General features: G+C 48.4%; 1 protein-coding gene across 1 annotated transcript in view; it reads left to right on the top strand.

Annotated features, from left to right (window-relative positions):
• The first annotated feature begins 2,095 nt into the window (after positions 1 to 2,095).
• GAD1 (glutamate decarboxylase 1) overlaps positions 2,096 to 27,008 on the top strand; it is a 40,657-nt gene continuing 15,744 nt past the window's right edge. The window contains exons 1-7 of the mRNA XM_033860409.2: positions 2,096 to 2,572; positions 4,032 to 4,176; positions 7,545 to 7,607; positions 13,105 to 13,263; positions 14,604 to 14,846; positions 19,444 to 19,534; positions 26,316 to 26,428. Coding sequence (XP_033716300.1) covers positions 4,095 to 4,176; positions 7,545 to 7,607; positions 13,105 to 13,263; positions 14,604 to 14,846; positions 19,444 to 19,534; positions 26,316 to 26,428 — 751 coding nt within the window. The 5' untranslated portion in view covers positions 2,096 to 2,572; positions 4,032 to 4,094. The remainder of the gene's footprint in view (positions 2,573 to 4,031; positions 4,177 to 7,544; positions 7,608 to 13,104; positions 13,264 to 14,603; positions 14,847 to 19,443; positions 19,535 to 26,315; positions 26,429 to 27,008) is intronic.

The raw sequence follows: 27,008 nt of genomic DNA, 5'->3' as shown, positions 1-27,008 counted from the left end.
TCTTCCCGCCTAACTGGAATGTTCATGAGTGCAGGGATAATATAAATTGCTGGACAGTGTAAGCTCCATGAGAACAGCGCCTGGCACAAAGTAGGTGATTAATAAACATCCGTTTAATTAATTACTAATATTAAACATTTTAAAATTAAGGACGAGCAAGAGCCTTCATTCCTCCCTTTCCCCCTACATAAAGGAGAAAGGGAGGGATGTCCTTGCAGCTGGACGGACTCAGCTTTAATTTGAGACACACAGTCTTGTAGGAGATTTCTTTCTCCGGCGAGATTATTTTATTGGCTAAAACGTTAGGGGTGAGCGTTTTGGACACCGGGGTCAGAAGAGGGAGTGGGTGGAAATTTCTCAGTCTGATGCCACAGGTTAAGGTAAACGAATGTTCCTTTCTGGGGAATCTCGGATCTTAGGAGAAGGCAGAGGAGACAAGGTGAGCGGGCGTCTTCCTGGTACGGCACACCCTGAGAGGAGCGGGGATTTGTTGCCTCCTCCCGCCGGCCTCCTTGCCCCAGGGCGTCTTGAATGATCGAGCCCTAGCACCGGGCTCCCTGATTGGTGCAACCATTTCTTTTAGGAAGGCTCGAGGAAGGGGCGTGGGTGGAATTCCGAGCCTAGTCTCGTAGTAAACCGCGCATTCCAAGCGTGGCAGAGAAGCTGCGCGGTGCGCGGTTTGAAGGGTTGTTTCCTGCGCGGAGTGGGCACGCCCACCCTGCCCAGTCCTGAGCTCTGGCGCCCGGTGCTGCTGTTACCCACGCCCGCCGTTCGGGATGCTTTTCCGTCCTTAAAAAGTGCCCGAGTTCTTACTGTAAGATTGAAGAGAGGGCAACAGTATTTCCTTTAGTATCAAGGGCAACGCGGTTATTTCAAACCTCACAACGAGATCCCTCGTACTAATCGAACTCCGTCTTCTCAGGGCTGAATCTTCGATCTCCCTTATGGAATATTCAGTGCTTTGTAAGATTTTCGGCATCCCCACTGTGTCATGGTGAAAGGCAATAAGATATTCAGAGAGAAGGGTCGGGACTCCGGTGGGCCAGCAAGGCCGCAGACGTGTCCATATATAACCCCTGCCTGCTGCACCGCAACAGGGAAAGGAAAAAAAAAAACTCACTGCGAAAACGAGTAAAGGAATCACTGGTTACACGGTGTCACCCAGACCCAAAGATCAACTTTGTTTTGCCCTCAAGAAAAAGAAACTGAGGTAGAGGAAAGAGGAGAACAAAAATTAGAGACGAGGGTGCCTGAGGGATGGCTTGAAAAGGCCAGAGAATAAACAGCCCCGCCAGCCAGTCTAGTTGTTGGCTCTGGCGCACGAGGAAAGACCCGGCCAGCGTAGGGCCTCTCGGTCTCTGGCCGCCTAGCGCCATCTGGTGGAAATTTTTCCGTGAACGTCTTTTTACCGTGAGGGGCTTTCCGAACCAGGCAGTTCGTTAAATACGTTTAAATATTGCAAAAGGAGAATCCTTAAAAAGCATGAAATCGAAGGGGGAGTGGAGGGGAGTGGGCCTAGGCATAGAGGGCCGGTCCGCTCCCCCCACCCCACCCCCAGGACACCTCTATGCTCGGGTTCCCCTTGTGTGTGGAGCGGCACTCGTGCGTGTTATTAACCTTCAGATATGATCAATCAGGAGGACTCCTTTCCCCATCACCAAGGGAACCAAAGCTAGGAGGGAGCGTACAGTCGGTTGGAAAGCGGACCCTTTTCTCTGCGGAGGCAGTGGGTAGCTGAACTCAGATGAAATACTTGGGGAGGCTCTGAGCTGGATGAGGAAACTGAAATGAAAAGGAGATGGAATCCTCTAGGGTCTGAGTGTTCCCCCCTCGTCTCTGCCTCCTTTGCTTTCACGACAATCCTGGCTCAGTAGAGAGCCAGCAAGGACACGACCCAGAACGCGGTTTCGCTCAAGGAGGCATCGTGGGGTCGTAGAGCTGGAGGAACCGCGGGGAGAGTAATTGAGGCAAAGATACTGCTCTTGTCTTCTCGAAGATATGGTAGTGGGGGAGAAGAAAGGGAGGGAGAAGCGCTCAGCGAGGCAGAATTCTTCATAGAAATTCTCTCTTGCCTCGCCTTACCCGACACTCTGCCTATTTCAAAAAATAGAGCGTGTTGAGTACGGTCTGGATTACTCATAGGGCTCTTTCTTTTTCTTTCTTTCTCTTTCTTTCTTGCTTTCTTTCTCTTTCTTCCTTTTTTTTTTTTTTCCGGGCGCAAACCCGTGATCCGGATTTATAATCGCCCTACAAAGCTCCAGAGGCGGTCAGGCACCTGCAAGGAGCCCCACCGCTCTGCCGAGCTGCCCCCGCAAGCAGCGGCCTCGTGATTCCCCTGCTGAGCCGGTCCCCGCCTCCCCACTCCGCCTCCGCCTCCCCCGAAGCCAAGAAGCCGCCTCTTCGGATTGCTCTTTTCTCTTCCTGGAGCTCCCGTGCGGGACGGTGCTAGCGAAACAGAGGCGGCAGCTGGAGGTGACGCCGGGCAGATTACGCCTGTGGCAGAGCCGGGCGGATTGCTGGGCGCTACGCAGAAGAGCGACCGGAGCGCACGGCTTGCTGTCTCCCAACCTAGGTGGGTAAGCGCGCGGCCGCCCGTACATTCCCAGTACCCAGCCGCGACTGTTAGCTGGGTCCTCTTCACCCGCGGTTTCTTGACCAATCCCCACCCCAGTGTCTGCCATCTACCCTCCCGAGCTGAGTGCGTCCCACCCGCCCCAGTCCTGACTCTACGTTCCTGCGCGGCGCAGAGACCTCAGCCTTCGCAATCATCCTATCCCCATCAGCGAGATTCATGCCCCGGGGACGCACAGAGGCTGAGGCTCGCGCAGGAGTGGAGCGAGAGCGATTTTCCCCTCCGCCTCCCGGCTGCGAGCGCCGGTCTCACCAATGGGCTCCTGGCCAGCAGCAGCCGAAGGCGCGACTCAGAGCGGTAACCTGTTACTTCCCCAGAAGCCCCGGCCTCCCCGCTGCCTGCTCTGCTGGGCGAGTGCGCGCGCGGAGCTAGATGCGGAGTCCTATGCAGGGTCTGGAGGCCGTGGCCGGCGGGCGCTACTCTGCAGGCTCTTAGATGTACCCAGATTCGCCCGCACTCTCTGTCCCCTGGCCTTCGGAAGCCATCGCACCAGCGCCGAGCGCGGAGCAGGGGCGCCGCGCACCTATCCTTGTCTGCCACCTCCCGCGCGCTGGGCGCAAGTTCGTTTCCCCGGTGACGTTCCCCTTTCTTGCCTCTCACCCTCTCCGGGTCTGTACAGCTAGAAATCCGGGGACCTCAGAGAGTTGGGTGGAGAGGAAATACAGAAACAAGGATAGAGCCCCGTTCTTGGCTTCGAGATGACTCAAAGCGGGTGGGGCAAGAGGGAGACAAGCGAGGTTCCGACTCGCTGCTTTCTGGCTGTCTGGACTACAAGGTGACTGTATTTCTACCCCAGCCAAGTCCGAGGGAGAACGTAAAGACGTGGACCTTTTTTTCCCTCTCACCTTGTCTCACCAAAGTCCCCGGTCCCCGGAGCAGTTAGCCGCCTTCTTTCCAGCGAATCAGCCAGACACAACAAGGGGAACCAGACACCGAACCAGACGTGCCCGCCCCGTGCGCCCTCCTCCCCCCCAACACCCGTCAGCCCGCCCGCCCGCCGGCTGCTGAGAGCCCAATAGTGCTTGTCGCGGCTAGGCTGGAAAACCGCGCACTGAGCCTCCCTAGCCCTCCTAGCCCAGTCCCCCGCACCCGCGCGACCTGCACTGGCCTTGGGCTCCTCTAGTCTCAGCGCTGCGCTCCAGGTCGCCCCGCCGCCAGGCTGGAGAGCCGCCCCGGGCTACGTTGCGGGCGCCCGAGTCCCCAGCTCGCGTGCACGTCTCTTCCTCCCCCCGTCCCCAGCCCGGCGCACCCCGACCCAGCCCGCTGGCTGCCGTTCCTCTAGCCTCTCTCTCCTGAGCCCGGACTTAAGCGGGAGCGTCCGCGCCCCCGACCGCTCAATCGCCTCCCGCGCGCCGGACCCCTGAATCCCTCCCCGTGCAGCTCTCGCTTCTCTTTGCAGCCTGTTCCTAAGCCCGGCCGGCCGAGGACCCCGGACAGCAGAGGACCGGGGACAACCGAGCAGATGGCGTCTTCGACCCCTTCTTCGTCCGCAACCTCCTCGAACGCGGGAGCGGACCCCAATACTACCAACCTGCGCCCCACAAGTAGGTCCTGCTCCAGTTTCCTATCAAATGGACTGCGGGGAAGATGGGGGCGCTGGGACGTGAGGAGGCTGCGCTGGCAGAAAGGGAAGGGGGAGCGCGGAGATGATGGAGGCTAGAAAGAAGTGGGGCCCTGACCCAGGTCCCGACCAAAGGTCGTTCGACTGACAGGGATGCTAGGCGATTCCAGGGCGCTAACGCAGTGGGAACCACGCAGGGTCGGAGCGGTGGCGATCCTTGGAGGCTTCGCTGCGGGGGAAGAACGCGCGGCGAGAGTGTTGTTTTTGTTGTGTTGTGTGTGGTTTCTTTGCTAGGTGGGACGACGGGGGTCAGCGCAAGGGGCGGTGTGAGGAGCTGGGAGTCTCAGCGGGAATAGAGTCTTCTGTCTTCGGCTTTCGTTGAGCCGAGATCTGACCCCTCCCCCCCTCCTTTACCCCTGCATTGTGCTCGAACTCTATAATCAGCGGAAATTTCGACGTTAATTGCAGCTTTTAGAAAACTCGGGGTCCCTAATTGCTCCAAATTTGCGTCGAGCTATTGACGAGTGAGGAAGAAGCCAGGAGCGAGAAAGGAGCATAAAATGGTTTGAGATTAAGCCTCGACATTTTAGACAATTACATTTCAGAGACAAAAAAAAAAAAAAAAAAAGCGGGCATCATCCTGAGTGGCAAGAAGTGGGGAACCAGGAAGAATCCAGAAGGTTTGCCAGGGCGGTAGGAGAGAGCAGCCCTCTCTTTTCTCCAGGGCAGGAGACCTGTCAGCAATGAACACCTCTGGAAGAGAGAGGAAGAAAAGGGGAACCAGATAAAAGCGGGTGGGGAAATGTATGCTTCCCCACCCCTAGCTCCATGCGGCGACTCAACCCATTTCCAGAATCTGTCTTTAATTCGGATTGATTTCCAGCATCTTTGTAGAGATGTGGAGATGAGGGAATTGTTTTCCTTTTTCCACTTTGGATGGAAATGCGCTCCCTCCAAATCCATGAGCTCCGGATAGTAACGGCCCCAGAATTTCTATACAAAAGGGCTTAGGGATGGCATTGTGGTTAGAAGGAGAGCTCATTGCTTCGCTTTTGTAGCACTTTCTATAAGCTTGAGAAAACATCAATTGTTCCCATCAACGAAGGTTGGCGTAGGGGGGTATCAGGTAAGCCCTCTATCCAACCCCTAGGTGCTGCCCTTGGCTTCCCGGCTGGAGGCCTTCTCTTAAATTCTTAGGCGGCGTTCCAGTTCCCTTTGCAGCTCCCTCCCCCAGCCCCCCAGGCAAGCTACAATTACCCACACAACAAAGAGGGGCTCAGGAGAGCCGCCAGCCTTGGTGGCGCGAGAGCCGGGCACTGGCTACCAGAGCTGGTCGGACCAGGCCAAGAGAAACGGGAGGCCTGCGCGCCTTTGTCTGTTGCTCTGGCCCTGATGGATTTCTTTTCCAGTTCTCTCCACATTTCCTGCCCCTTTCTCTGCTGTCTGGCAGGGGTGGGCGGCCGTTGTGTTCACCCACCCTCGAGTCCTGAACCCCTACTGCGCCCCTACTTCCCAGAGGCAGCCAGCAGCGGAGCCCATGTGCCTAACCGCGGGTCCCAGACCAAGTAGAGGAGCTGACCCGAGTTCGCTCAGGGCCGGGCGCGCCCGGAATTTGCCAGGGCGGAGGGAAGATAGCCGAGAGCTGGGCCCAGGAAAAGCCTGCAGCACCTGTCCTGAGAACGCCGCCGTCGGCCCCGACAGCCCAGCCGCCGTGAGCATTCTAGGCTGTGCGCGCACGCCTGGCTCTCCACCCATCCTTGCCCTCCCTTGCAGACACATCCTCGCCCGCCCAGCTGGCTCTGCTTCTCTGCCCCGCCAGGGTCTCCTGGGAGGTGGCGTTGCTCAATTCGCACAACCTTACTCGACCTCTTGCTCCGGCGACGCCTCCTCCTTGTTCTCAGCCACTCGGTCTTCCCTACTCTGGCTACGTCAAAGGATCTCTCTCACTTCCTCTTCCCATCTCTCTTTCCCTTTCTTTCACTGCAATCCCCAACTCTAAAAGGCAGTGCCATGGGTCTGAACTCCAACGCCACAGCTGAGTGACCTTGGAAAACTCTCCTAGCCTCTCTGAGCTTCACTGTTTTTGTTTGTAAAGTGAGTCTTAGATTAACACTCCTCTTTTTTCCTAGGGTTATGAGGATTAGGTGAGATGGCCTTTAAAATGAAAGCACTCTATCGGATGAAAATAGCTCTTTACCTGCCAGGCATTTTTATTAGGGTTTAGCTTTCGCCCCGATTTACTACTGTCTGTTGCAGGAACTCCATCTGTGACAGGCTCTCTCATTGACGTCGGGCTAGTTCTTCTCCCCGCTGGGGCTCTGTTGTGCCTCGGGTTTAATGGATGTCACTCTCCTTATCGCAGCAAACACTCGCGCCCGGCTGAAGGCACCCGCCCGGATGGGGTGGGGGATGGGAGTGATTGGAGGCGCCTTGCTATGAGGAATCCGAGGGGAATTTCAGGCTAGGCCCACTACACCGGCTCGCATACAGGCTCTGCAGGCACCGCCGTGCTTCTGGCTGGAAGTTGAAACCCCGAGGGCAGGATAGACGCTGAGGAGTTTGAGAACACGGCAGCGCCTGAATCTGCGATTCAGACCTGGAGAAAAAGTGTCTGATTCCCTTCGCCTTCGCCTGCTCCAGATCCGAGACGTCCGAGGGAAGGGTTAATGAGGGGCATGTTGGGAAGAGGGGGCAGGGGGTGAGACCCGAGGCGCACTATTGTCTTGCCGACTCCCCGGTCCCACTGAAGAGCGGCCATGCCAGCCCGACCATCTAGTCAAATACTATTTTTCACCCAATTAATTCCTGAACTCTTCCGCGACCCCATTTCATGCCAGTTTATTTTAAGCTGCCACTCAGCTGGAGACCCGCCAAGAAATTATGAGATGTGTTGGTCCCAGATGTCTCTGTGTTCCCTTTCCCAGCCGCTGTGGTCGCCCTTCGAGTCTGCGGGACGGAAACCAAGGGACAGGGCCTGCGGGTGGGTGTTGGGCAAGTCGAGGAGCCGGGCCTGGCCCTTTGCACCTGTGGTCAGCCCTGTTCCACTCCGACCCCGCCTTGGCGGCTACCCCATCGTGGTCGCTGGGAGCCGCGGGTGGGACGCTGGGTGCGTGGCCTCTCAGAGACACTGTTCTGTACCTCAGGTCGGAGCAGGAAGGGACTGTGATGGGGTCTCGGGGGGCACGAGTCTCCCCATCGACCCAAAGATCTGGCTCTTAGCTCCTTTCGGGAAAGAGCTTTTTAATGAGGCGCACTGGTGAAGACCTGCCCCTACCCTCCCCAGAAAACCTTTGCCCTCGACCGGGTGCCGGACTGTCGAGCCTCACTGATCGCACGTCTCTTGGTTTCTAGCGTATGACACCTGGTGCGGCGTGGCCCATGGATGCACCAGAAAACTGGGGCTGAAGATCTGTGGTAAGTGAAAGGGCCGGCTGGGGCCCCAAAGGGGCTGCGAGGCGAGCAGGCTTTGCGGGTTTGGGAGAGTGGGACGTACGCGGAAGGGAATCCTGGCTCTTGGGTCTGTTTTCTAGTGTCTACAGCCCCTACGCCCGGCAGAGACGCTCCTCTACTGGCCTTGACCTTCCTCTGCCCTCTCCTGACGTGCCCCCGAGGGACCTTTTCCGATGGGGGGCCCTGGGCTACTTGAGACCTCGGGGCTCCCCTAGCTGGGCGCGAGCACAGCGCCCCCGCGCGACAGCCCCGCTCATCTTGCCCGGCGCTTTGGCTGTTCTGACCCGGGTGCTCTGCCTACGCGACGCGAAGGCGGCATAAAAAGGGTCCGGGTTTACTGGAGAGCAGGCCCAAGGCGAGACATCCGCCTTAGACGGTAGCTGGCGCGTCGTATTCCTTCCCTCTCCACCATCGCGCGTTGAAAGTGGCTTCCTCGGCTGGATATTTTTGCCCGAGATGTCAAAACGGATTCAAATTTCGTTCTTTGAGGCCTTGGAGGTCAAGAGAATGGATTGCCTGCAGCCCTCGGTGGCCTACCTGGAGGAGGTGCGGGCGGTGCAAGCTAGAGGGTTTGAGGAGCTTGCCCTTGAAGGAGAGGAGGGAAGGGAAAGGGGGCAGAGGGAGCGTGGGGCCGCAAGACGGAGAGTGGGTATCGGGCACGATTTGCTAGAGAGGAAGGAAAATAGATCTGGGAGCTGGACGGGAGAAAGAACTGCTCTCCGGAGACGTAAGGATCTAAAATGAAAACGCCCAAGGGCTGTAATTTTTTTTCTTAAGGAAAAAGGGAGATTTGTTCGAAGGGACACAGCTGAGTGGCTCCGACTGAACAATGAGAACTTGCTTTCCTTGCTACATTTCACCGTCTAAAATTTCTAGCCTTATCGGGCCAGAAAATACGGACGTCCCCGGTCAGGGGGTGGAGAGGCGGGGTAAGATTAACGAGGGGCTTATTAAAAGGCCATCCGTCAGCTGCTGCGCGCTGGAGATAGTGGCGGCGCAGGCGTAGGCACGCCCGCCCAGCCCCGGGAGCGCCCGAGAGTGGGCCGGCGAGCCGGTGGCCTCCGGGCCTGATCTTCCCAGCTGCCCTGCATCCCGGGGCCCCAGGGAGGCGAGAGTTTGTGGCCGGAGCGAGAGGAGTTACTTGGCAGCTTTTGGGAGTCACCCTCCCTTCCCCGCCTTGCGGCGCGGCGCCCTCCCTGCGTTTCTGGGGCTCTGTCCCCTCGATCCCAGAAGCAGCTTTACGGTGAGGAAGGGCTGCTCGACTCCAGGACCTAGCCGTTTTGCAGGGAAAGCCCAGCCCTGCGGCGGGGAGGCCCCGGGGTTTGGCCCTCTCCCCAGCACGCGAGGCCCGCGGGGCGAGGCCTGGGCCGCGTCCCCGCGCGGGGGCAGCTGGCGGCAGCCGAGCTTTGTTCTATAAATAGCCCCCTTCTCCCAGCCGCCATTCCCGGCTTAATGGCCCGTTTCGCGCCAGGTCCCTTCGGCGGCCGCGGCGCTCGGCTTCAGCAGCCGTCATTGTCATGCAGCCGGGCAAGCAGAACTGAGCGAGCCCTGGGCGCCCGCCACGGTCGAGGACAGGGTGGGGGGAGGCTTGGGGTGAGGGCTGCTTTCCTCGCGGTCCTAGGCCTGCCTAGCCAGCGGCCTTCATCCATCCCCATCCCCGCTTCCCGGCCTCCGCCCTGGGCGGTGCCCCCTGCTGCCCCGACTGCAGACCCTCAGGGTCGGGGGAGAAGAGAAGGTCTAAACGCCGCTTCGGTGACACACCCGAAGTGACCCGAAAAGGTAAAGGGGCAGTAGCATCCCTGGGTCCGGGAATAGATGTCCAGGCACAGGGGTACGGGAATTGGGGAACAGAGGTTTGCATCAGCTTCCCCTGAGGGAGAGCTCTTGGGCATTTGGGGGCTACCATCCTCAGGGAGTTTCTTCTCTGTTTTTACCCACCTCCCCAACGTTAATTTCAGGAAAGCAGAAACACCTGTGACAGGAGAGGGCTGGTAGTGTGTTGAGGGGAAATTGCCTTCTGCTAATACACATGCTTCAGGGGCCACAGGTTAGGAGGATTTACAATAGGTTTGATTCTGAAAGGAAACAAAACAACAGGAGGATTTGTTTTTCATACTTTGCGCCAACTCTGGACCGGACGGAGGCAAAGTGCAGTCTTTGGTTTTGACTTGAATCCACAGACCCCTCCCCTCCTCCACACATAGATTCCCCCACTCCCTTCATCCCAGACCTTCACGGGCTTGAAAGGTGCCCTCTTGACCTGACACTCTCCAGGTTGGTTTGACCTTTCACCTTAAGAGAGTTGAGGGACTAATGGTCATCTTCTCACTTCCAGATCCATTGCCCCTGGTCTCACCAGTGTAACCCTTAGCTCCGGAGGCAGAATCCCGTGGGAAAGCAGTCAGCCAGAAGACACCCAGGGTCTTGCCAAGAGGTAGAGAGCCGGGTGGCTACAGGCATGATAGCATGACCTAAATCGAAGGAGATGCAGGGAGCCCTAAGTGCTGGCTCTGGGCTCTGCTAACTTCCCAGTGTGTCCTTGGGCCTCAATCACTTCTGTATTCAGAGGTCCCAGACTGGCTACCAGTTACAGCCCCTGAGCTGTTTTATTTAGCCCATGCAGTGTGTGTGTTTGTGCGTGTGTTTAATTTTGTGTCAGTCAACAACTTTCAAGTATACATTTCAAATATTCTGTATTTATTATGGCTTCTCTTGAAATTAAAAAAAAAAAGTTTGAGGTGGGGGAGAGATCTGGCAGGGTACTTATAGCCCAGAAAAATCAGGGAAAGAGCCCCGTCCTCTAGGGAGATGCAACTCCATGCTACAGCTTGGTGAGAGACAGCAAGGGGGTTGGGCTTCAAGCCTCACTTGCCCCCTTGGCCAGGTGCCCTTATGCTAGGCTCAGTTTGAAACCCCACTTGGAAACAACCAGCTTGAACCAGGTGCTCTAGTTCCTCACACCTCCCCCCCCTCAAAGGGCTGATTAGGCCTTTGAGTTTGGGGGCAGCTGTGAGGACCAGCCGCAGGATCGCCCCTCGGCTCATAGGTGGAAGCTAGCGAGGGTGCTACGACCGGGCCAAAGCTCAGCGCAGCTTCAGCTCCCCTCCGCTTGCCTCTTTGCCTCTTAAGAATGTTCAGCTAAGTTACCTTAAACTAGATCCTTATAGCTGAGGTATAGAGCAAGAGGGAGTACAGTCTGCTTTAGTCTCAGGGACCTCTGCTTCCAGGACCCCTTGCTAGCCAGGGAGGTCATCAAAGCACTGACCTCAATGTCATCCACCGCCTCATTATCCTTGGAGAAGCATACGAACTTCCAGAGCCTCACAGAGCCCAGAGAGGCCTGGCTCCTTGACCTTATTTTTGAGGCTCCCAATATTTTAGAAAACAACTACCTTCCAGAAAGGTGATATTCCAAAAATAATATCCATTAAGTGTTTATATTAGCAAATTAATATTAGCAAATTATAATGCAATGTAAGTGTGCTTTGCATAGGATAGTTATAAGATGTATAGAAAACACTAATTCCTTGTGCACTCCAGGAAGTATGGTCCAGGAATGGGATGCAGGTTTAAAGTGTCGCAACTGGCATCTTTCATTCCTATCAGGACACCTGTGGGAATGCCTGTGAGAAGAACTCCTTTGGAGATAATATCCAAAGCCCAAATGCAGGTCCTAGGTCCTTTGCCACCTAGGAAAGGAGTTGCTAAGGGGTTTCAAGGCAGAGACTTTCCCAGGGAGTGAGTCAAAACCGACCAGAGGTCAGAGACCTAAAGAGCAGGAGTTCAGCTAGGCAAGACCTCACCTCCATTAGGGCATGTGGACTTGGTCTTTTCAGCCTGTCTGAAACAAATTCCACTGCTGCCTGTTTGGGTGGAGGGGGGCGGTCTCACTCAGAAGCCAGGTGATACTGCATCCCTCTGGCAAATGAGTGCTAGCTTCTCATTTTGGACTCTGGGGATTTGGAGGAGGAATTCAGAAAGTAGGAGCAGAGGTGAAGGGGAGGATGCACCCCCCATCTTTATATCCAAGTGTGGAGCTCTATTATAGTGTATTTCCCCCCTTCTGATGTCCTTTAGAGCTTTAGTGATAAGTTTTAAAGGTGCTGAGAACAATGAAAGGCCTGGTGCCTCTGCCTTCCTATTCTTCCCTCCAAAAATAGACCCTGCTTCTGTGTGTGGGAGGATTCTAATCACTGCAACTTTCCCCCTGCACCCCTCCTTCCTCCACCCCTCAACACTGAATTGCAGTCCTGAGGAAGTAAAGCTGAATTCCCCAGATTAACTTGCCTCTCGTGGAACCTCCCGGGACTTTCCTCCAAGCCTGCCTTGTGACGTATGTGACTCCCCAAGGATCTTGGTATCTACAAATACAGCTTTGGGGTCACCAAGAAGCTTAGAACTTCCTTCCTCTTTTCAGGGTGTTGCATTTCAGACTAAGATTGAGGCCGAATTGGAGGAGATGCTGAGGGAAGGAGTGGGTCCGCAGGTCCCGAGCCCCAGAAGGGACAGGTGGAGGTACTGAGAGAGGAAGTGTGCTCCTGGTTGGCAGAGCCTCAGCCCTTTCAGCCCAGCCTGCTTCTGGGTTTGCCACTGGTAGTGTTTGCACTGCTCACCTCAGGCAGGAGAGATTTCCGCTCCTTCTGAGGGGCAGGGAGGAGGTGCTTTGACTCCCACCCTGGGCTCAGAGCTCATCTCTGTGGAGTTCTTGGATGGCTGTCTAGCTTTATTACGTTGTTGGTCACCGTCTGCCAGTCTGCAAGCTCCTGGAGAAGAGGGGCTCTGTCTCATTTATCTTTACCTGTCCCTGGTCCTAAATGCTTAGTAAAGTCCTTTTCCACAATAGGTGCTCAATAAGTATTTATGGAATTAAATGTCACCACACATAAGATTTTAGGCTTTCTTGTCTCTTTCTCCAATACCTTTATTTAAGGAGAGGGGGTGGTACAGGGAAAGCTGCCCTTCAGTTTTGGGTGAGAAAAATTAAACTTACATTCAACCCTGGTAACATTTACCTGGAGTCCAAGGAAAGCATCTTCCCCAATCCTCAGTGCTGGTCTCACCCCCTCCTCCCTCTGGTTGCACAGCCCATAAACCCAGAGCTGGCAGCATCCTCTCCGTTTGTGTCCCTTCCCTTAAAACCCCATCCTGGGGCTGGTTACTGGAGTGGAAGCTGTCCAATTGACTTAATTCTGCATTCACTGTCATGTTCAGAGAGGAGAATGGGCTTCACTTACTGTTTTTCTCTCTTGCATGACTGGGTCTGCGCCACTGATGACACTTGGTACTGCCCCCTCCCCGCCTGGAGGCGAGCAGTGCCAGAGCCCTTACATATAAAACAGACACTCGGCTTCTGTTCGGGAAAAGTGAGAACCCTGCTTGGAGAGTCGACCTGGGCCAGCAGCAGACCCTCCGAGCCTGGGAGTTTGGTGCCCTTCCTCTGACCCAGCTTCTTGTGCTACAGGCTTCTTGCAAAGGACCAACAGCCTGGAAGAGAAGAGCAGGCTTGTGAGCGCCTTCAAGGAGAGGCAGTCCTCCAAGAATCTGCTTTCCTGTGAAAACAGCGACAGGGATGGCCGCTTCCAGCGCACAGAGACCGACTTCTCCAACCTGTTTGCTCGAGGTAGTCCCCACCCCCAGCCCTAGTGCTATCCAGGAGGTTGCTTATTGGAGTTTCTTTACTTTTTCCTGAAACCTTGCTTCTTTTACCAAAAAAAGCCATTCTCTCTGAACCATCATGAAACTGCTTTCCCAACATTTGAATATAATATACTCCCTCCTTCCCTGTTGCCCAGGTCTCCATCATTTGAAAGCTGGATGAGGGCAATCTGTAAAACAGCCAACTCTAAAGATACTTGCAGGGACGAATACACAGTCATAGAATCTCAGAATCCAAAGAAATCTTTCATATAAGAAAATCCAGCGATTCCCTCCATAGCATTTATCCTCCAAGGGTGGTGTCCACAACAACAAAAGCACCCTGTAGGAAGCTGTGTAGCTGGGCCTCATGACCAAGTGCTGTCCTGAAGGTCATTTTCCTTTTGAAGATCTTTCACTCATTACCGCTGCCCCTACAACAACAGTCTCAGGAGTTGCTTTCCCAGTCTTTCATTACCAGCTCAAAGGTAAACCCACCCCCCTCCCCCTTCCCCCTTCCATGAACTCCCCACAAGCCGTGGAGGCCAAACCAGAACAGAAAACAAGATTCACTAAACCTTGGAGAGAGAATCCAAAGAATAGACACAGAGCATTATATACAGCCAGTCTGTTCTTGAGCTATGGCTGACAACTTCAGTTGGGGCCCCCTACAGCTTTCCCCCCTGGCTACCCCCCAGCCTGACTCTACCTAACACAGGCCGGAACCCAGAGTCACCTTCTGGCATCCCAGAGGCCAAGCCCTAAAAGGTAAGGTCAAGAGGGGGGCAGGAGTTCCCTCTCCCACCTTCCTGAGCCCCACTTCCCAGTTCTAGTTTTCTGTCCAAGGAAAACATAAAGAACCATCCTCTTCGGTGTGACCTCAGCCTCTACCCACAGAAGCCTCACCCGCCACCAGCAACAGATCAAGCACATCATAACACCAAACCGAAAGCCCAGTATCTGAGCCAGATGTACAGAGACACACCTGGTACTAGGGGAGCAAGACAGATGCCCCGTCCATCACACGCCTGACAGGTGCCCAAATGGATAACTGCAGGGGAGGCTGCTCGTGACTTCTCAAAGCGTTTCAATTAAGAGCAGCTTAACTATCAGAAACTCTGTGAACCCCCAGAGAATATATGCAGCGCTTCTGTGTATACGCCGATGTACATTGTCCTGGGGAGATGGTACATCAGATTCTCAATGCATGCATATCCTGGAAGAAAATCAGTCCTATAAAGATACGGATGTTAGGGATTTCTAAGCTGACTGAGGAAATCCAGGTAAGAGTCAGGTGATAACCCCTCATGGGCTTCCCCCCACCAGATCTGCTTCCGGCTAAGAATGGGGAGGAGCAAACTGTGCAGTTCCTGCTGGAGGTGGTAGACATACTTCTCAACTACGTCCGCAAGACATTCGATCGCTCCACCAAGGTGCTGGACTTCCACCACCCCCACCAGCTGCTGGAAGGCATGGAGGGCTTCAACCTGGAACTCTCTGACCACCCTGAGTCCCTGGAGCAGATCCTGGTTGACTGCAGAGACACCCTGAAATATGGCGTCCGCACAGGTAAGGGTGAGAGCCAGGTGGACACGCAGTGGCAACCTCGGCCTGCGTCAGACCTTTGCCAATTGCCAGGATGTCAAAGTCATTTTGAAGGAGAAACACAAACCCGGGTGAAGGAAGGCAGCAAAGCGCTCCATGACCTCAGAACCACCAGACTCAGTGACAAAATCCCATCATTATTTATTGTTGTAAAAATAGATTTAAAAGATACAGATACATGGTGCTGTGTCAAGTTCTGTATAAAGAGTTTTAATTCTTGGTTTGAGGCTATTCACAACCTAAAGAGAGCAGAATGATCCATTCTCTACTTCTTCTCCCGCTTCCATTTTCACGCCTGCTTCATTCTGATAAATCTGACCCTTGCCTGTCCCTGAAACTGGGGAGAATTGGGCCCATTTCCTTTTCTTTCTGTACTAGTTTCCTAGGGCTGCCACAACCGATTACCACAAACTGGGTGACTTAAGACAACAGAAATTTATTATCTCACAGTTCTGGAGGCTAAAAGTTCAAAATCAAGGTGTCTGCAGGGCCATGCTCTCTCTGAAGACTCTTGGGAAGGAGCCATCCTTGCTGCTTCCAGCTTCTGATGGTTGTGGGAATTCCTTGGCATTCCTTGGCTTGTAGATGCATCCCTCCAATCTTTGCCTTCATCTTCACGTGACATTTTCCAAGAGTCTGTGTCCGGGTTTCTCTCCTCTTTGGATTAGTGCCTACCCTAATCCAGTATGGCCTCATCTTAACTTGTTTACATCCACAAAGACCCTATTTCCAAAGAAAGTCACAGGAATCAGGGGTGAACACTTGAACATATCTCTTACAGGACACAATTCAACCCCCCACACCCTCTATTTGCTAGGGCCCAAAGCCACACACTCACACACCCTTTGCATTCTACTCTATCCTCTGGAGTTCAGGTATCCTGAGGCACCAAATCCTATCTCCAGCAGGGAGCCCTGGAGGACGCCCTCTTGCCTCCTTTCCATGTCATAGGAACTCTCTCTACTCAGCAATCCTGGCCAAGTGGTTACTCTCCAGTTGCCTCAAGTTCAAGGACTTTTGGGATCTCTGTCTGGCTCTTTCTAAGCCTAGGAATCAAGCAGTGGTTTCTTCTCCCTACCGTCTTTCCCCACTGCAGCCTGGCTCTCCTGAGCCCTTGAGCAGACTGATGTACAGGAATTGGCAGTCCATAGCATGGTTGTCCCCACAGAGGAGCCCCTGATGCCATGCCTGGTAGCCTCTTGTTCTTTTTTCTTTCTCTCTCTCTCCTTTATTATCCTGCTCACTCTTCCTAGTCATTTGAAGATATGACTGGGGAGGGTGTCGTAATAGGACTGAGTAAGGCTATAGGATGTCAAAAACAAGGGTTATAATGAAATAATGAGGCTGGCCAAAGAGGCATTTTTAAATAATTAATCCCAAACAGCTTTTAAAGTCTGCCAACACCACTGGTATAGGTGTAGCTTTCTTGAATAACTGCAGGATGGACAAGACTCAATTATATTACAAAGTCTGTGTTTGATTTTTAAAGAAAAACATGCTCATCAATTTAGTTACATCTCACCTTGGTCTGATGACTAATCTGTTCCTGGTGGAGATCAAGTTGTTATTTGGCTAGGAAAAAAAAACAGAGTTCTCTGTGTATGTTTTAGCTTGACTAGCTTTGGTCCACTATTTTTATTTTGTCAGTTCACGCCACAAACACTTTATCAGAGAGATGAGACCATGTACGTTTATCACGAAGCTCAGAATAGTGTTGCCCCTCAAAGAAAAATACATGGATTTGTCATAATAGCAACTCATATCGCCTACAAAACTGAAGTATCACGTGGTCAGAGAAGCATGGACTCTTACTAGAGTCGAGTGTGTGAATCCAATTAGATACTTAGCCTGGAGCCATTCATCCCTGTTCTTCAGAGCAGCTTCTAGAAGCAGATATTTGCATTTGTAGAGTTCATAGTCTTCAGGCAATGTGAAACCTGCATCACAGGGTGTTGACCCTGGCAAAGTGTACTGTTGCTTTCATGGGAAAACACATTTCCTAGTTGCTGGTCTGTAGTTTAGATGTAGTTACTGGAGCAATAGAGTAAACCCACAGGTATTCTGCAATGGAAGTGGAAGATATTTCTTAAGAGTATTAATGCACAGCCAGAATAATGAATAGGGTTTTAGAATGAAAACATACTGATCTGGGAAGCGTCTGTGGAGGGATGATGATGGCCTTTGGAAATTTCCCTACAAATTAACAAAGACTTCTGAAAAAGGAACCAATGTATATACATTCTCCAAGAACTGAGAGAAACGCTAGTCAGCCCTCAGTCACAGTAGACATGCTGACTTCCTTAGTTTTCCTTTTTTGAACTTTTTATCATGGAAATTTTAAACTTATACAAAAATAAAACAGTGTAATGAACCCAGTATACCCAACACCCAGCTTCAGCTATTAGTAGCTCTTGCCGGTGTTGTTTCACCTGACACCCCACCCACTCCCCTCTCTTCTATACTATATGGAAGCAAATCTCCAGCATAATATTATTTCATTCATAAATATTTTTTATCCTCAAGGACTCAAAAAAAACACAGTATCATTGGTACATCCAAAAAAATTTATAATTTTGTAATATCACATATTCAGTCAGTGTTCAAATTTCCAGTTGTCTCATGAATGTCATAAATGTTTTATTTTGTTACAGTTTGAGTCAAGATCCACAAAAGTCCCCCACATTGCAATTGCTTAATATGTCTCTTAATAAATTTCTTCCTGCATCTCTTTTTTTTTTGAAGCTTATTTGTTCAAAAATTTTACTTTAAAAAATTACTCTTTCTTTCTCTCCAACCTGACTCTAAGCCATGTGCTGCTCAGTACCATGTCTATCATCTGTTAGTATTTTTGTTGACTATAGACAGTTGAAATTGAAATTTAAACTAGGTCATTTTGTTGCTTGATAGAAATTCTGGTATGAGATTTTGGGGACATTAAGCTATAGCCATAAGAGGAAAGTAAGGTTTGGGGGGACTTTGTGTCCTTTTATATTTTAATAGACCATGAGATACTGTTTCGCTTTTGTTTGAGGGTATTTGTATCAGTCTGTCTGTCTGTCCGTGTCCATCTTTTGTCTCTGCTATGCGATGTGATTTTGATACATTGTCAAATGGTGTGATTGCATTTATTTATCATTCAATCTTGTCTTAAAATGAAATGTTTGTTGTTAAAAGTTTTCAAATGGGTATTGTGTGTGTGTGTGCGTGTATATATATACACACACACACACGTGTATGTATATATATATGTACGTACATATTTAAATGGACTTCAACAAAATTAGTTACGTTGTAGGAGATCTCATAGATTTTGTGGGCACTGAACCGAGTAGAGCAAAATGGACCAGTTTAAGCATTTAGAGTAATCTACATGAATGTCTGGAATCTGGCCTTGAATTTACACCAAGCTTACTGTTTATGCTTCTTTTATTCTTTCTAAAGATCAGTTTTATTTTTCGAGGACTCTTGAGGTGCGGGGATCTGTATATGCTGCTATAAGAAGTCCTAGTCTAGATGTTCTGAATGAGTCCTCATCGCAAGGAGGGAAGGATATACTTCCTCAGAGAGGGGACTTAGACCAGGAACATTCCAACATTAGCTCTCTGACAGTTATTTCAGAGGCAAAAGCAATTTCCTCTGGAAACACAGCAGTCAGCACATCTTTCTAACACCAGTTCTCTGTCACACACCCCTGGATAATCTATTGCGTTGGCGCCTTCGTGTCAGCCAGGCCAAGCCTGCTGTATGGGGTTGAGTTTTTCTGTGAACGCCAAGTTGGCCAAAATTTGGCAATAATCCTGAATTTGCTGAGAACAAAGCCTGATAAAGCATAGAGTAGGTTGAAAAGGACTTTTGAGTTACATAATAATAAAAATTGTTCTATCAACAACTCAATGAGTGAATGAGGCTGTGTCTGCCCCTGTTTCACAGAGCAGATGCCAGGTTATCTCAGCAATACATCTAGTTTAACAGTCACCTGACTACATGTGGGCAAAACACACCAATGCTTGGCATCGTATTTGACTGACACAGAGGCCCAGGGAGTGATGGCTGCCTCGGCATCAGCCTCAGAGCTGGCACTTACCCAGGGCTTGGTTCGGTTCACAGAGCCACTGACCCCTTCTGAGGCCTGCAGCCTCTCCTCCTCCCTCAGCATACCTTGATTTGGAGAATAAAAGCTTGAGGTGTTAAGTTAAAAATTGAAATATTTATGGAGAAAAACAGGACCACTACATCCAGATTTGTATTTTAAAAAATACAACAGAGGAGCTCATCTGGAAATCAACGATACTGGACAGATTACTTGTTTTATGACATTGGATTTCTTTTACTTGAAAAGCATTATGCTTTAGAAACATGTAAGTTTGGGAGACATCTTCAATGTTAAAGGTTGGTATAGGGTGGGTCAACGTGCCCTTCCTTCAGTATTCTTGGGCAGCCCTATTAGACCATTGGGATAGAGGTCCCATCACTGTGGCCTAGTGGAGTGGACCTTCTGATTTGAAGACAGCTTGAAAAATCTGGATTTGCCTTGATGCTTATCTGTTACTTACCTCTTTAGGTCATCCTCGATTTTTCAACCAGCTCTCCACTGGATTGGATATCATTGGATTAGCTGGCGAATGGCTGACATCAACTGCCAATACCAATATGTAAGTCCCACATAGTATTTCCACGTAAGCAAACATGATGTCTGAGTATGGCTTGTTGTATTAAAAGTCCAATTCCAATGGTTCTATAATAATTTTATTACAGTTTGCCCTAGTCATCTTTTCTCTTAAAATCTTTTAGGTTTATCACAGTTCTGAGTTAAAGGTAGATACTTGATAAACTATTTTTTAATTGAATAATGCTGTTTAATAAGAGCATGGTCGTAAGAAGTCATGACTCTAGCTTTCAAAGTTTAGTGTGAAACTTCATGTTAAAAGATTCCATATTTCTTAATGATATATTTAAAGAGATCATGTTCTGGGATATAATCTTGGTCCATTTTCCCACCCAAGCATATTGCTCCTTATCATTTAGGTCATATTTTCTTCATAATTAAAGAGGCCATAAAGCCACAAACCAATTTGATCAGCCTATTGTTCAACTTGAAAGGAATTATATATCCCTTTCAAAATAACTGTTTTTCTGAATGTGAAATTTTTTTCATACTTGAGTAGGCAAAGCCTTTGTTTGTTTCTAAGTTCTTGTAAATTTATTTGAAACTGTCTCTGAGGTCCTGGCGGTAGGAGGGTTGTGTGTGCAAGTAATACCTGGGTAGTCTTCTGGTAATCACCCCACAGTTTCTTCTACGCACAACGTGCCATCTTTGGAGACAAGGACAGGTTACAAGTTGATGGAGGGGCATCATAGCCTACTAAGTACTGTCTTTTCTTTCAACGCTAAGGTTATGTTTAACCACTCTCTATGTATCCAGACAGTGGTACCACATTCTATGAAAGTGTCCAGAGGGAAATAATAAAACAAGGTTATCGCAATAAGTTAAAAATAACTACATAAGAATTATATGGGTTTTAGTCACTGTGGAAATATTTGGAAAATAACTGTACACTTTTTAGTTCATGGTAAAGTAGATTTGAAAAATGAATTTAGGTGAAAGGGTAGTATTATTTAAAATGAGAAATTCCATTTGACGTCAAGATAGAATGTAAGTTATTAAAGTTCAAGGTATTCTATTTTTCTTAAACTACTACCAGCCACAGAACCTGAAAGGGCATTTTAAACTTATATATTGATTTGTGTGTGTTCCAAAGCTGTTTAAGGCTGTGACTCAAAATACTTAACTACATTCAGAAAAGTTTCTATTAATTAAGGCCTCCTGCTTTGTTTGCTAATTTAAAACAACAACAGCATTTAAAAAGCAAATGTGACAAGTGACACCATTAGTGCCAAAAGGCATAAAAGATTAAATTGATTGAAGTCAAATGGTTTTCCTGCTCCCTACTTGCAAGTCAAGGTTAACTTCACAGAATGTTCATGTTGGATCACTGAGGCTCTGAAGGGCTGGGAGGAATTCAGGTCAAAGATACAATCACCTGTATGATCTCCTAAACAAAAAAACTCCCCTTTGCAGTCTTTATGTTTATGGTTTGTGAGATAAAAATATATCAGCAAGCACAGACATAATATATTAATTATAACTTGAAAAAAGACAGTAATGTTTAACTGAAACATCTCACACTAAGGAATGATTTTAATTAGAAAGTACAGCTTTTAAAAAAAAACTTAACTATTTAGAAAATAAATGAGAAAAATAGAGTAAAAGGTACATACCCATTAAGGCCCAAGTACCCTTATTAATATAGGCACCAAATTCACCCAGTGTCTTTAAGTGTGTATTCTGTAGGCCTCTCAGCTGTGACTTCCTAATATGTATGGCTCAGTCTCAAGGTAAATAAAAGGAATTCACCCCGTTGAATCATTTATGACCACATATTCTCCTAAAAGACTTTTCTTTAACCAGGGAAATCTCACAAATTCTCCTTTTTTTTTTTTTTTTGTATGTGTTCATAAAATGAAAGTCCCTTACTCTTCCCTTACCTCAGCTCAGCCATATGAAGCGCTAAAATATTGTCCAACCATCTGAGGTCAAGGTCAGTCCAACTAAATGGCACATAGTAATTGCAGCTGTACTGAACAGTGGATATTTATAAAATATGATCCGATTCCAACAGATCGATAGCAAAGGTTATTTAAAATACTGAAATAGTTTCTGTCAGTTCTAGAGACAAGGCATTGTCTGAAGAAGTAATAACTATTATCTAGAAATTGTTCTAAGCCAGTTCCCCTGGAAGATCATGAAATGAGGCAGCACTGTCAGGAGGTTATGCAGAAATTTGCTCCCTTGTGACAAGTCCTTCTCCAGCTGGGAACAGTGTTCATAATAGGCCTGGGAAAGAATGGCAAAAGGATCTTTTTTGGCAGAGTAGGATTTAATTAGTGATACACTCATTTTTTGGACCTGTACTTCATTGAGTTTGGATGGCACTGGTAATAGAGAATAATAACTACATTCCTCAGTATACTCTCCCTAAAAGAACTATCCAATATTTTAATCCAAGTGGCAAAGTGTAAGGTATCTGATGGTTAGAATAGAAGGAACATTTATGCCCATGCTTTCACACCCACCTGTGCATTCAGCTTTGAGATATATTCTTCCAAGCTAGGACTCAGTGAAGATGCAAAGAAAACGTCACCAATGTGTAGTTGGCCATGGCATGTACAGCTCTTTTCTTCCAAAACACGGGCACTGAGCAGGTGTAAACAACAGCCTACCCTCAAGCACCTGACGGTAATACATAATCCTAGTGGCAAGATCTATCACAGCCCTTTGTTATGAGGTTATGATTTCAAGTATCTAGCACTTTATTTTCATAGAAATTACACAGGAGAAATTTTGTATGGGGGTTATCAGTCATTTTACACTAGTAGGCAGGTCGTTACAGAGGAGCCTGCAGTAAGTAGTTCTCATTTGTCATAGAAAAGCAGCTGTGATGTAAAGGACATGGAATTCCAGCTTGGAAACATCCTACATGTGAGATCTTGAAACAACTCACTGAATTTCTCTGAACCCCAGTTTCTTCTTCAGAAAAATGAAGAATAATTGTATCCACCTTACATAGTGATTCTGAAGACTAAAACAGACACCAGTCTTAAGTGCCCAGTGTATACAAGGTACAATGCATACACCCAGGAAAGGCAGCCAACCCATAGGTCACTGTTGCCATTTGCAACCCCTCCCTTCAACTTCCCAGCTCTTTTGTTTCTGTCTCTCGTCATCTCTGGACACCAAAGGGGCTCACTAAGCTCCCCCTCAGGTGTGTTATCTTTTAAGGTAGAGATGGGCCACCCACCACATCCATAAGGAGGATAAAATCTAAGAGGAGTGTCAAGTTAGAGAATCAACATAGAAAATTATTTCTTCCTCTCGTTAAAGAAGTTCCTGGTTTGGCAGTCACCAGGGATGCAGGATCCTTGTGCCTTCCTGGTTCATACTGAGGCATGTGGCTCTCATCTTCAAAGTTACTTCATGGTGCAAACTAGCTGCTGGAGTTCCAGCCATCATTTATGTGTTCCAGATCTCAGGAAGGAATGCAGGCAGAGGGAGGAAGGAAGGAAAGAAAGAAAAGAGGGAAGGAGGAAGGGCAAAAGGGAAACACACTCTTTCCTTCTAAGAAACCTTCTCAGAAGCTCCACAAGACATTTCTCATAGCATCTCTTTAGCTAGAACTTAATCCAATGGCCACACCTAGGGAGGCTAGAAAATAGTCTTTGATCTGGATGAACTGCAACTCCAAATAAAATTGAATGAAGGAAGGGAAATTTTGATACTGGTTAGCAACCAGCAGATTCTGCCATCAGAGAAAATCAGCTTAACAATCAATTTGCCTCCGTTAATCCCACTGGGAAGGTGAGTTGAACTACTAAAACAGGGCTGACTCACTACCCTACTCAGAATATAAAAACTCTCCTTTAGTGTCACTCCCTGAATGTCACAATCATACTGTTTTTAAACCCTTACTTTCAATCCCATGTTCTTATGCTTCAACCTAGAGCTTTTAGCAGGTTTAGTTTCTTATCCTCCGATTCTGAAATGTCATCTTGTACTATGACTTTCGCATCAAACTAGCTTCTTCTGAATCTATATTTGACCTTTCATCTCTTGCCTTTATCCACTTTCATCTGTCATTTACGGAAGGGGTACCAAACCTGGAGTCCCAGTTGCAAGAGGAGACTCTCCTACAAGTGTATACAAAATGATGTGCATATCCTCATTTTCTTCCTGGAGAGAGGGACCATAGCTTTCCTAGGAGTCCCAAAAGTGTCTGTGATCTCAATTAAGTTAAGAACCACTGCTCTAGGGTGAACTTCAAGGTCTTCTCTAAGGCTCTGGATGCAGGCAGACTCCCAGTTGTAAACACGGCCGAGGATGAGAAGGCAGGTTCAGAGGAAGTGTCAGGAATGGGGGCACCACGTTAGCCCATGTGACAGGTCTGGCTGAGGATCAACAGCCGTGGGGCAATCTACCAGCTTCTAGGAGAGGGTGTCAGGACTAAGGTCACGAATCGGAATAAGCTTGGTGTTAGCTGTGGGGTAACTGATCCTTCAGACCCAGGCAGGGACTGTCAAATAGGATGCAGCTAAGGCCAAGATGCTGGATTCATCCTAGTAAGCTTCCTCCTCAGGGTTGGGAATTGTGTCTTATGACATCTTTGTCTCCGCAGTACGTAAAAAGCCATTTGGAAGAAAATAGTCATTCATTAAATATTTGTTGAACAGAACTGAAAGAAAGGTTTCAGAATCAGGAACCTGGCATAAGTAAGGAACCTGAGATAGATGAGATCAGATAATCTCACGATCAAACTCTCTAGACTCTTCCTCCTGATCCTGAGAGTAATAGCCATATTCCTGGTAAGAAGACTAATTCATGCAAACCTGGGCCCTAAATTGATTCAGATGCTGAAGTGGACCAACCCTCTGGCCTTCAACCCCATCCTTTCTCCCTTCCCCATGTGGTTCCTGCACTGACTTGACTCTGGTCCAGCTTTCATCCAATCCTTGATAAGGTTCTGATATTATGGTGTATGATTCCATTGGTTCCTTGCCTTACCCTAGAGAGCCTTCTCATTTGGTACTGTGAGACTTAAACACACACACTGCCACCAGTACCTCTTCACCATGCAAACATTTTTGCCATTCCAACATTTCCAACAATCAGTGGCACTGTTGATAACGCATTTGTTCAAGAATGGTTAGAACCACATCATGAGTTTGCCCCTTGGTACACTCAGCAGCACAGGCTAAACCAGGAACCCTTCTCTTCTTCTTCCTTTATCAGGCCATCAGACATGAGGGAGTGTTGGTTGCTACGGTGATGGGGCTCAGAGCAGAACCAAAGCATGATTGTGACCTCCAGAGGTGATGGTAACTGAACACATGATTTCCAAGGGTCTTCCTCCTAAATTTCAAGGTTCCTCCCAAGGAAAATGGACATATTCTTTTTGCAAACAAAATTCTTCTATGAGGAGATATACCCTGAGGATCCTTCAGGATCTTTTTGTCCTCTTTTACCACCATGTGATTAATTTGATTATTTTTCTCCATGATTAAAATTTAGTACCTTCACCTGGGTCTTTGTACAACAATTGTTATTTCATCCTTGCAAATAGCTTTTCTAAATCATGAAGCCAGCAAAAATTCCCATTAATTCCCAGCATTGGCATTTCAGCCTAAACACCCTAACCAGGGATGAAGTCTCCCCGTATCACTTGGCTGAGTCAATCTAGGAATCTCCCTTCGGCGAGCATTGTCTGAGCCGAGCCCACAATCTCTAATGCTTAAGAAGGCCAAGCAAAAAGAAGAAAGACAAAGTCTCATAGTCAGTAAATATCTTTTTGTTTTCTGGTTTAATTTTCTGTGGATGGACCTTCTTTGATTTCTCTTAAGCCCTTTGCCTTGGTACCATGATTTTGTTTCAATGATTAGTCACCAGACTGTGTTTTGAATGGCTTTGAGAAGAGCATGGCTTGCTACTTTTAAGTCAGTTAATTAGAAGACAAAGCTAACCTACCAGAATATCTTGATGCCCACAGTTAGCTGTGTATGCCAGTTGACATTCTTCTTGTTTTTTTGTAATTGATAATTAGAAAATTGTCACTTACAATTATTCTTGACAGATATCGACTTCAGAGAATTATAGAAGCGTTGCTGTCCTTAGGGATTATCAGTAGAAAAACCATGTAGATAATTATATTGAGATCTTTAAAACCTAGGTCAATACTTCCAATTATCTTCATGGTTAGCTTTCAGGTATTTACATTGTTTTTAAAAGATAGACTTTTTGGGAATTCCCTGATGGTCCAGTGGTTAGGACTCCGTGCTTTCACTGCTGAGGGCGCGGGCTCAATCCCTGGTCGGGGAACTAAGATCCTGCAAGCCACCTACCTCGGCCAAAAAAAATTAAAATACAGACTTTGGCTCTGGGTTTTATAAATTCTACAAGTGTGAAGTTGGCAATCAGTTTTTTTTTAAAATGTTGCAAACCATTTGTATAGAATTTAGAATACATTTTTTCAATTAGCATTTGCATCACCCTATAATCTTAGAGGTGAAAGGGACCCAGAAAAGTCATTTTCTTTCCTTCTGTTTCTCTGGGTGGACCACACCTAAGACATTCCGTTGAGATGAAAGTCTGTTTTGTTGGTGAAGAATCACAGAGCAGGTACTTCCACATCCTCTCTCGGTAACCCAGGCTGGTTTCTGACATTTTATGATTGATGACAGTGCATTTCCAGGAAATTAATTGTTTTAGTGGTTTTAAACGTTTTTTATTCGAACCCAAGTCCAAATGCTAAACCAGTTATCTGTGTTCCCCAAATAAGTGGTTTGACTTCTTTATTTTCATTCTTTTTCTCACCACCTTTCCAGGTTTACATATGAAATTGCACCAGTGTTTGTCCTCATGGAGCAAATAACACTTAAGAAGATGAGAGAGATAATTGGATGGTCAAGTAAAGATGGTGATGGGATATTTTCTCCTGGTAGGTTTCTGTTCTCTTTCCCCGGCTCTCCTCAAGGTTTGCAGTATGGGTCCTTGGGGTCCATGAGAACACTAAACACAAAGTGAGTTTGTAGAAGAATAACAATTTTTTCAATAGTCCTGCCTTCTTACCTTTGTCAGAGTGAAGGCTAGCAAGCATGCTACATTCTATGTGTACTAACCAACAAAGGCTGTGCCTAAACCTGTACTCACTGGCAAAGGCTGTGTCTAAATCATGCTAAACAATTCTGGTCTGTCGATAGCAGTTTGATTAAGCTGGGGATCAGAGAATCAAGATTATCAGTGGACAGATCAGTTTTGGCCAAAATAGTATATCTACTTTAAATCTCTAGTTCAATATAGATACAATAAGAATCTTTAAAACAAGGACAGATAATCTTGTAGAAAGGAGGGAGTTTGGAGTGGTGTCAGAGACAGTGTGACTGTGTACAAAGGGAAGAGAAAAAATAAAAATGGCAATTGTTCAGGCAATTGAATCAGTCCATGAATTTGCCTGTTTGTCAGGTAACTGATGCAAACATGACTTGTTTGTGTTGGCCAGACGTACGTGGTTACCTCAG

The sequence above is a fragment of the Tursiops truncatus genome, chromosome 7 (assembly GCF_011762595.2).
Source record: "Tursiops truncatus isolate mTurTru1 chromosome 7, mTurTru1.mat.Y, whole genome shotgun sequence".
NCBI classification, from domain to species: domain Eukaryota; kingdom Metazoa; phylum Chordata; class Mammalia; order Artiodactyla; family Delphinidae; genus Tursiops; species Tursiops truncatus.
The sequence above is the reverse complement of the archived record's forward strand: the minus strand, read 5'-3'. Positions and strand labels throughout refer to the sequence as shown.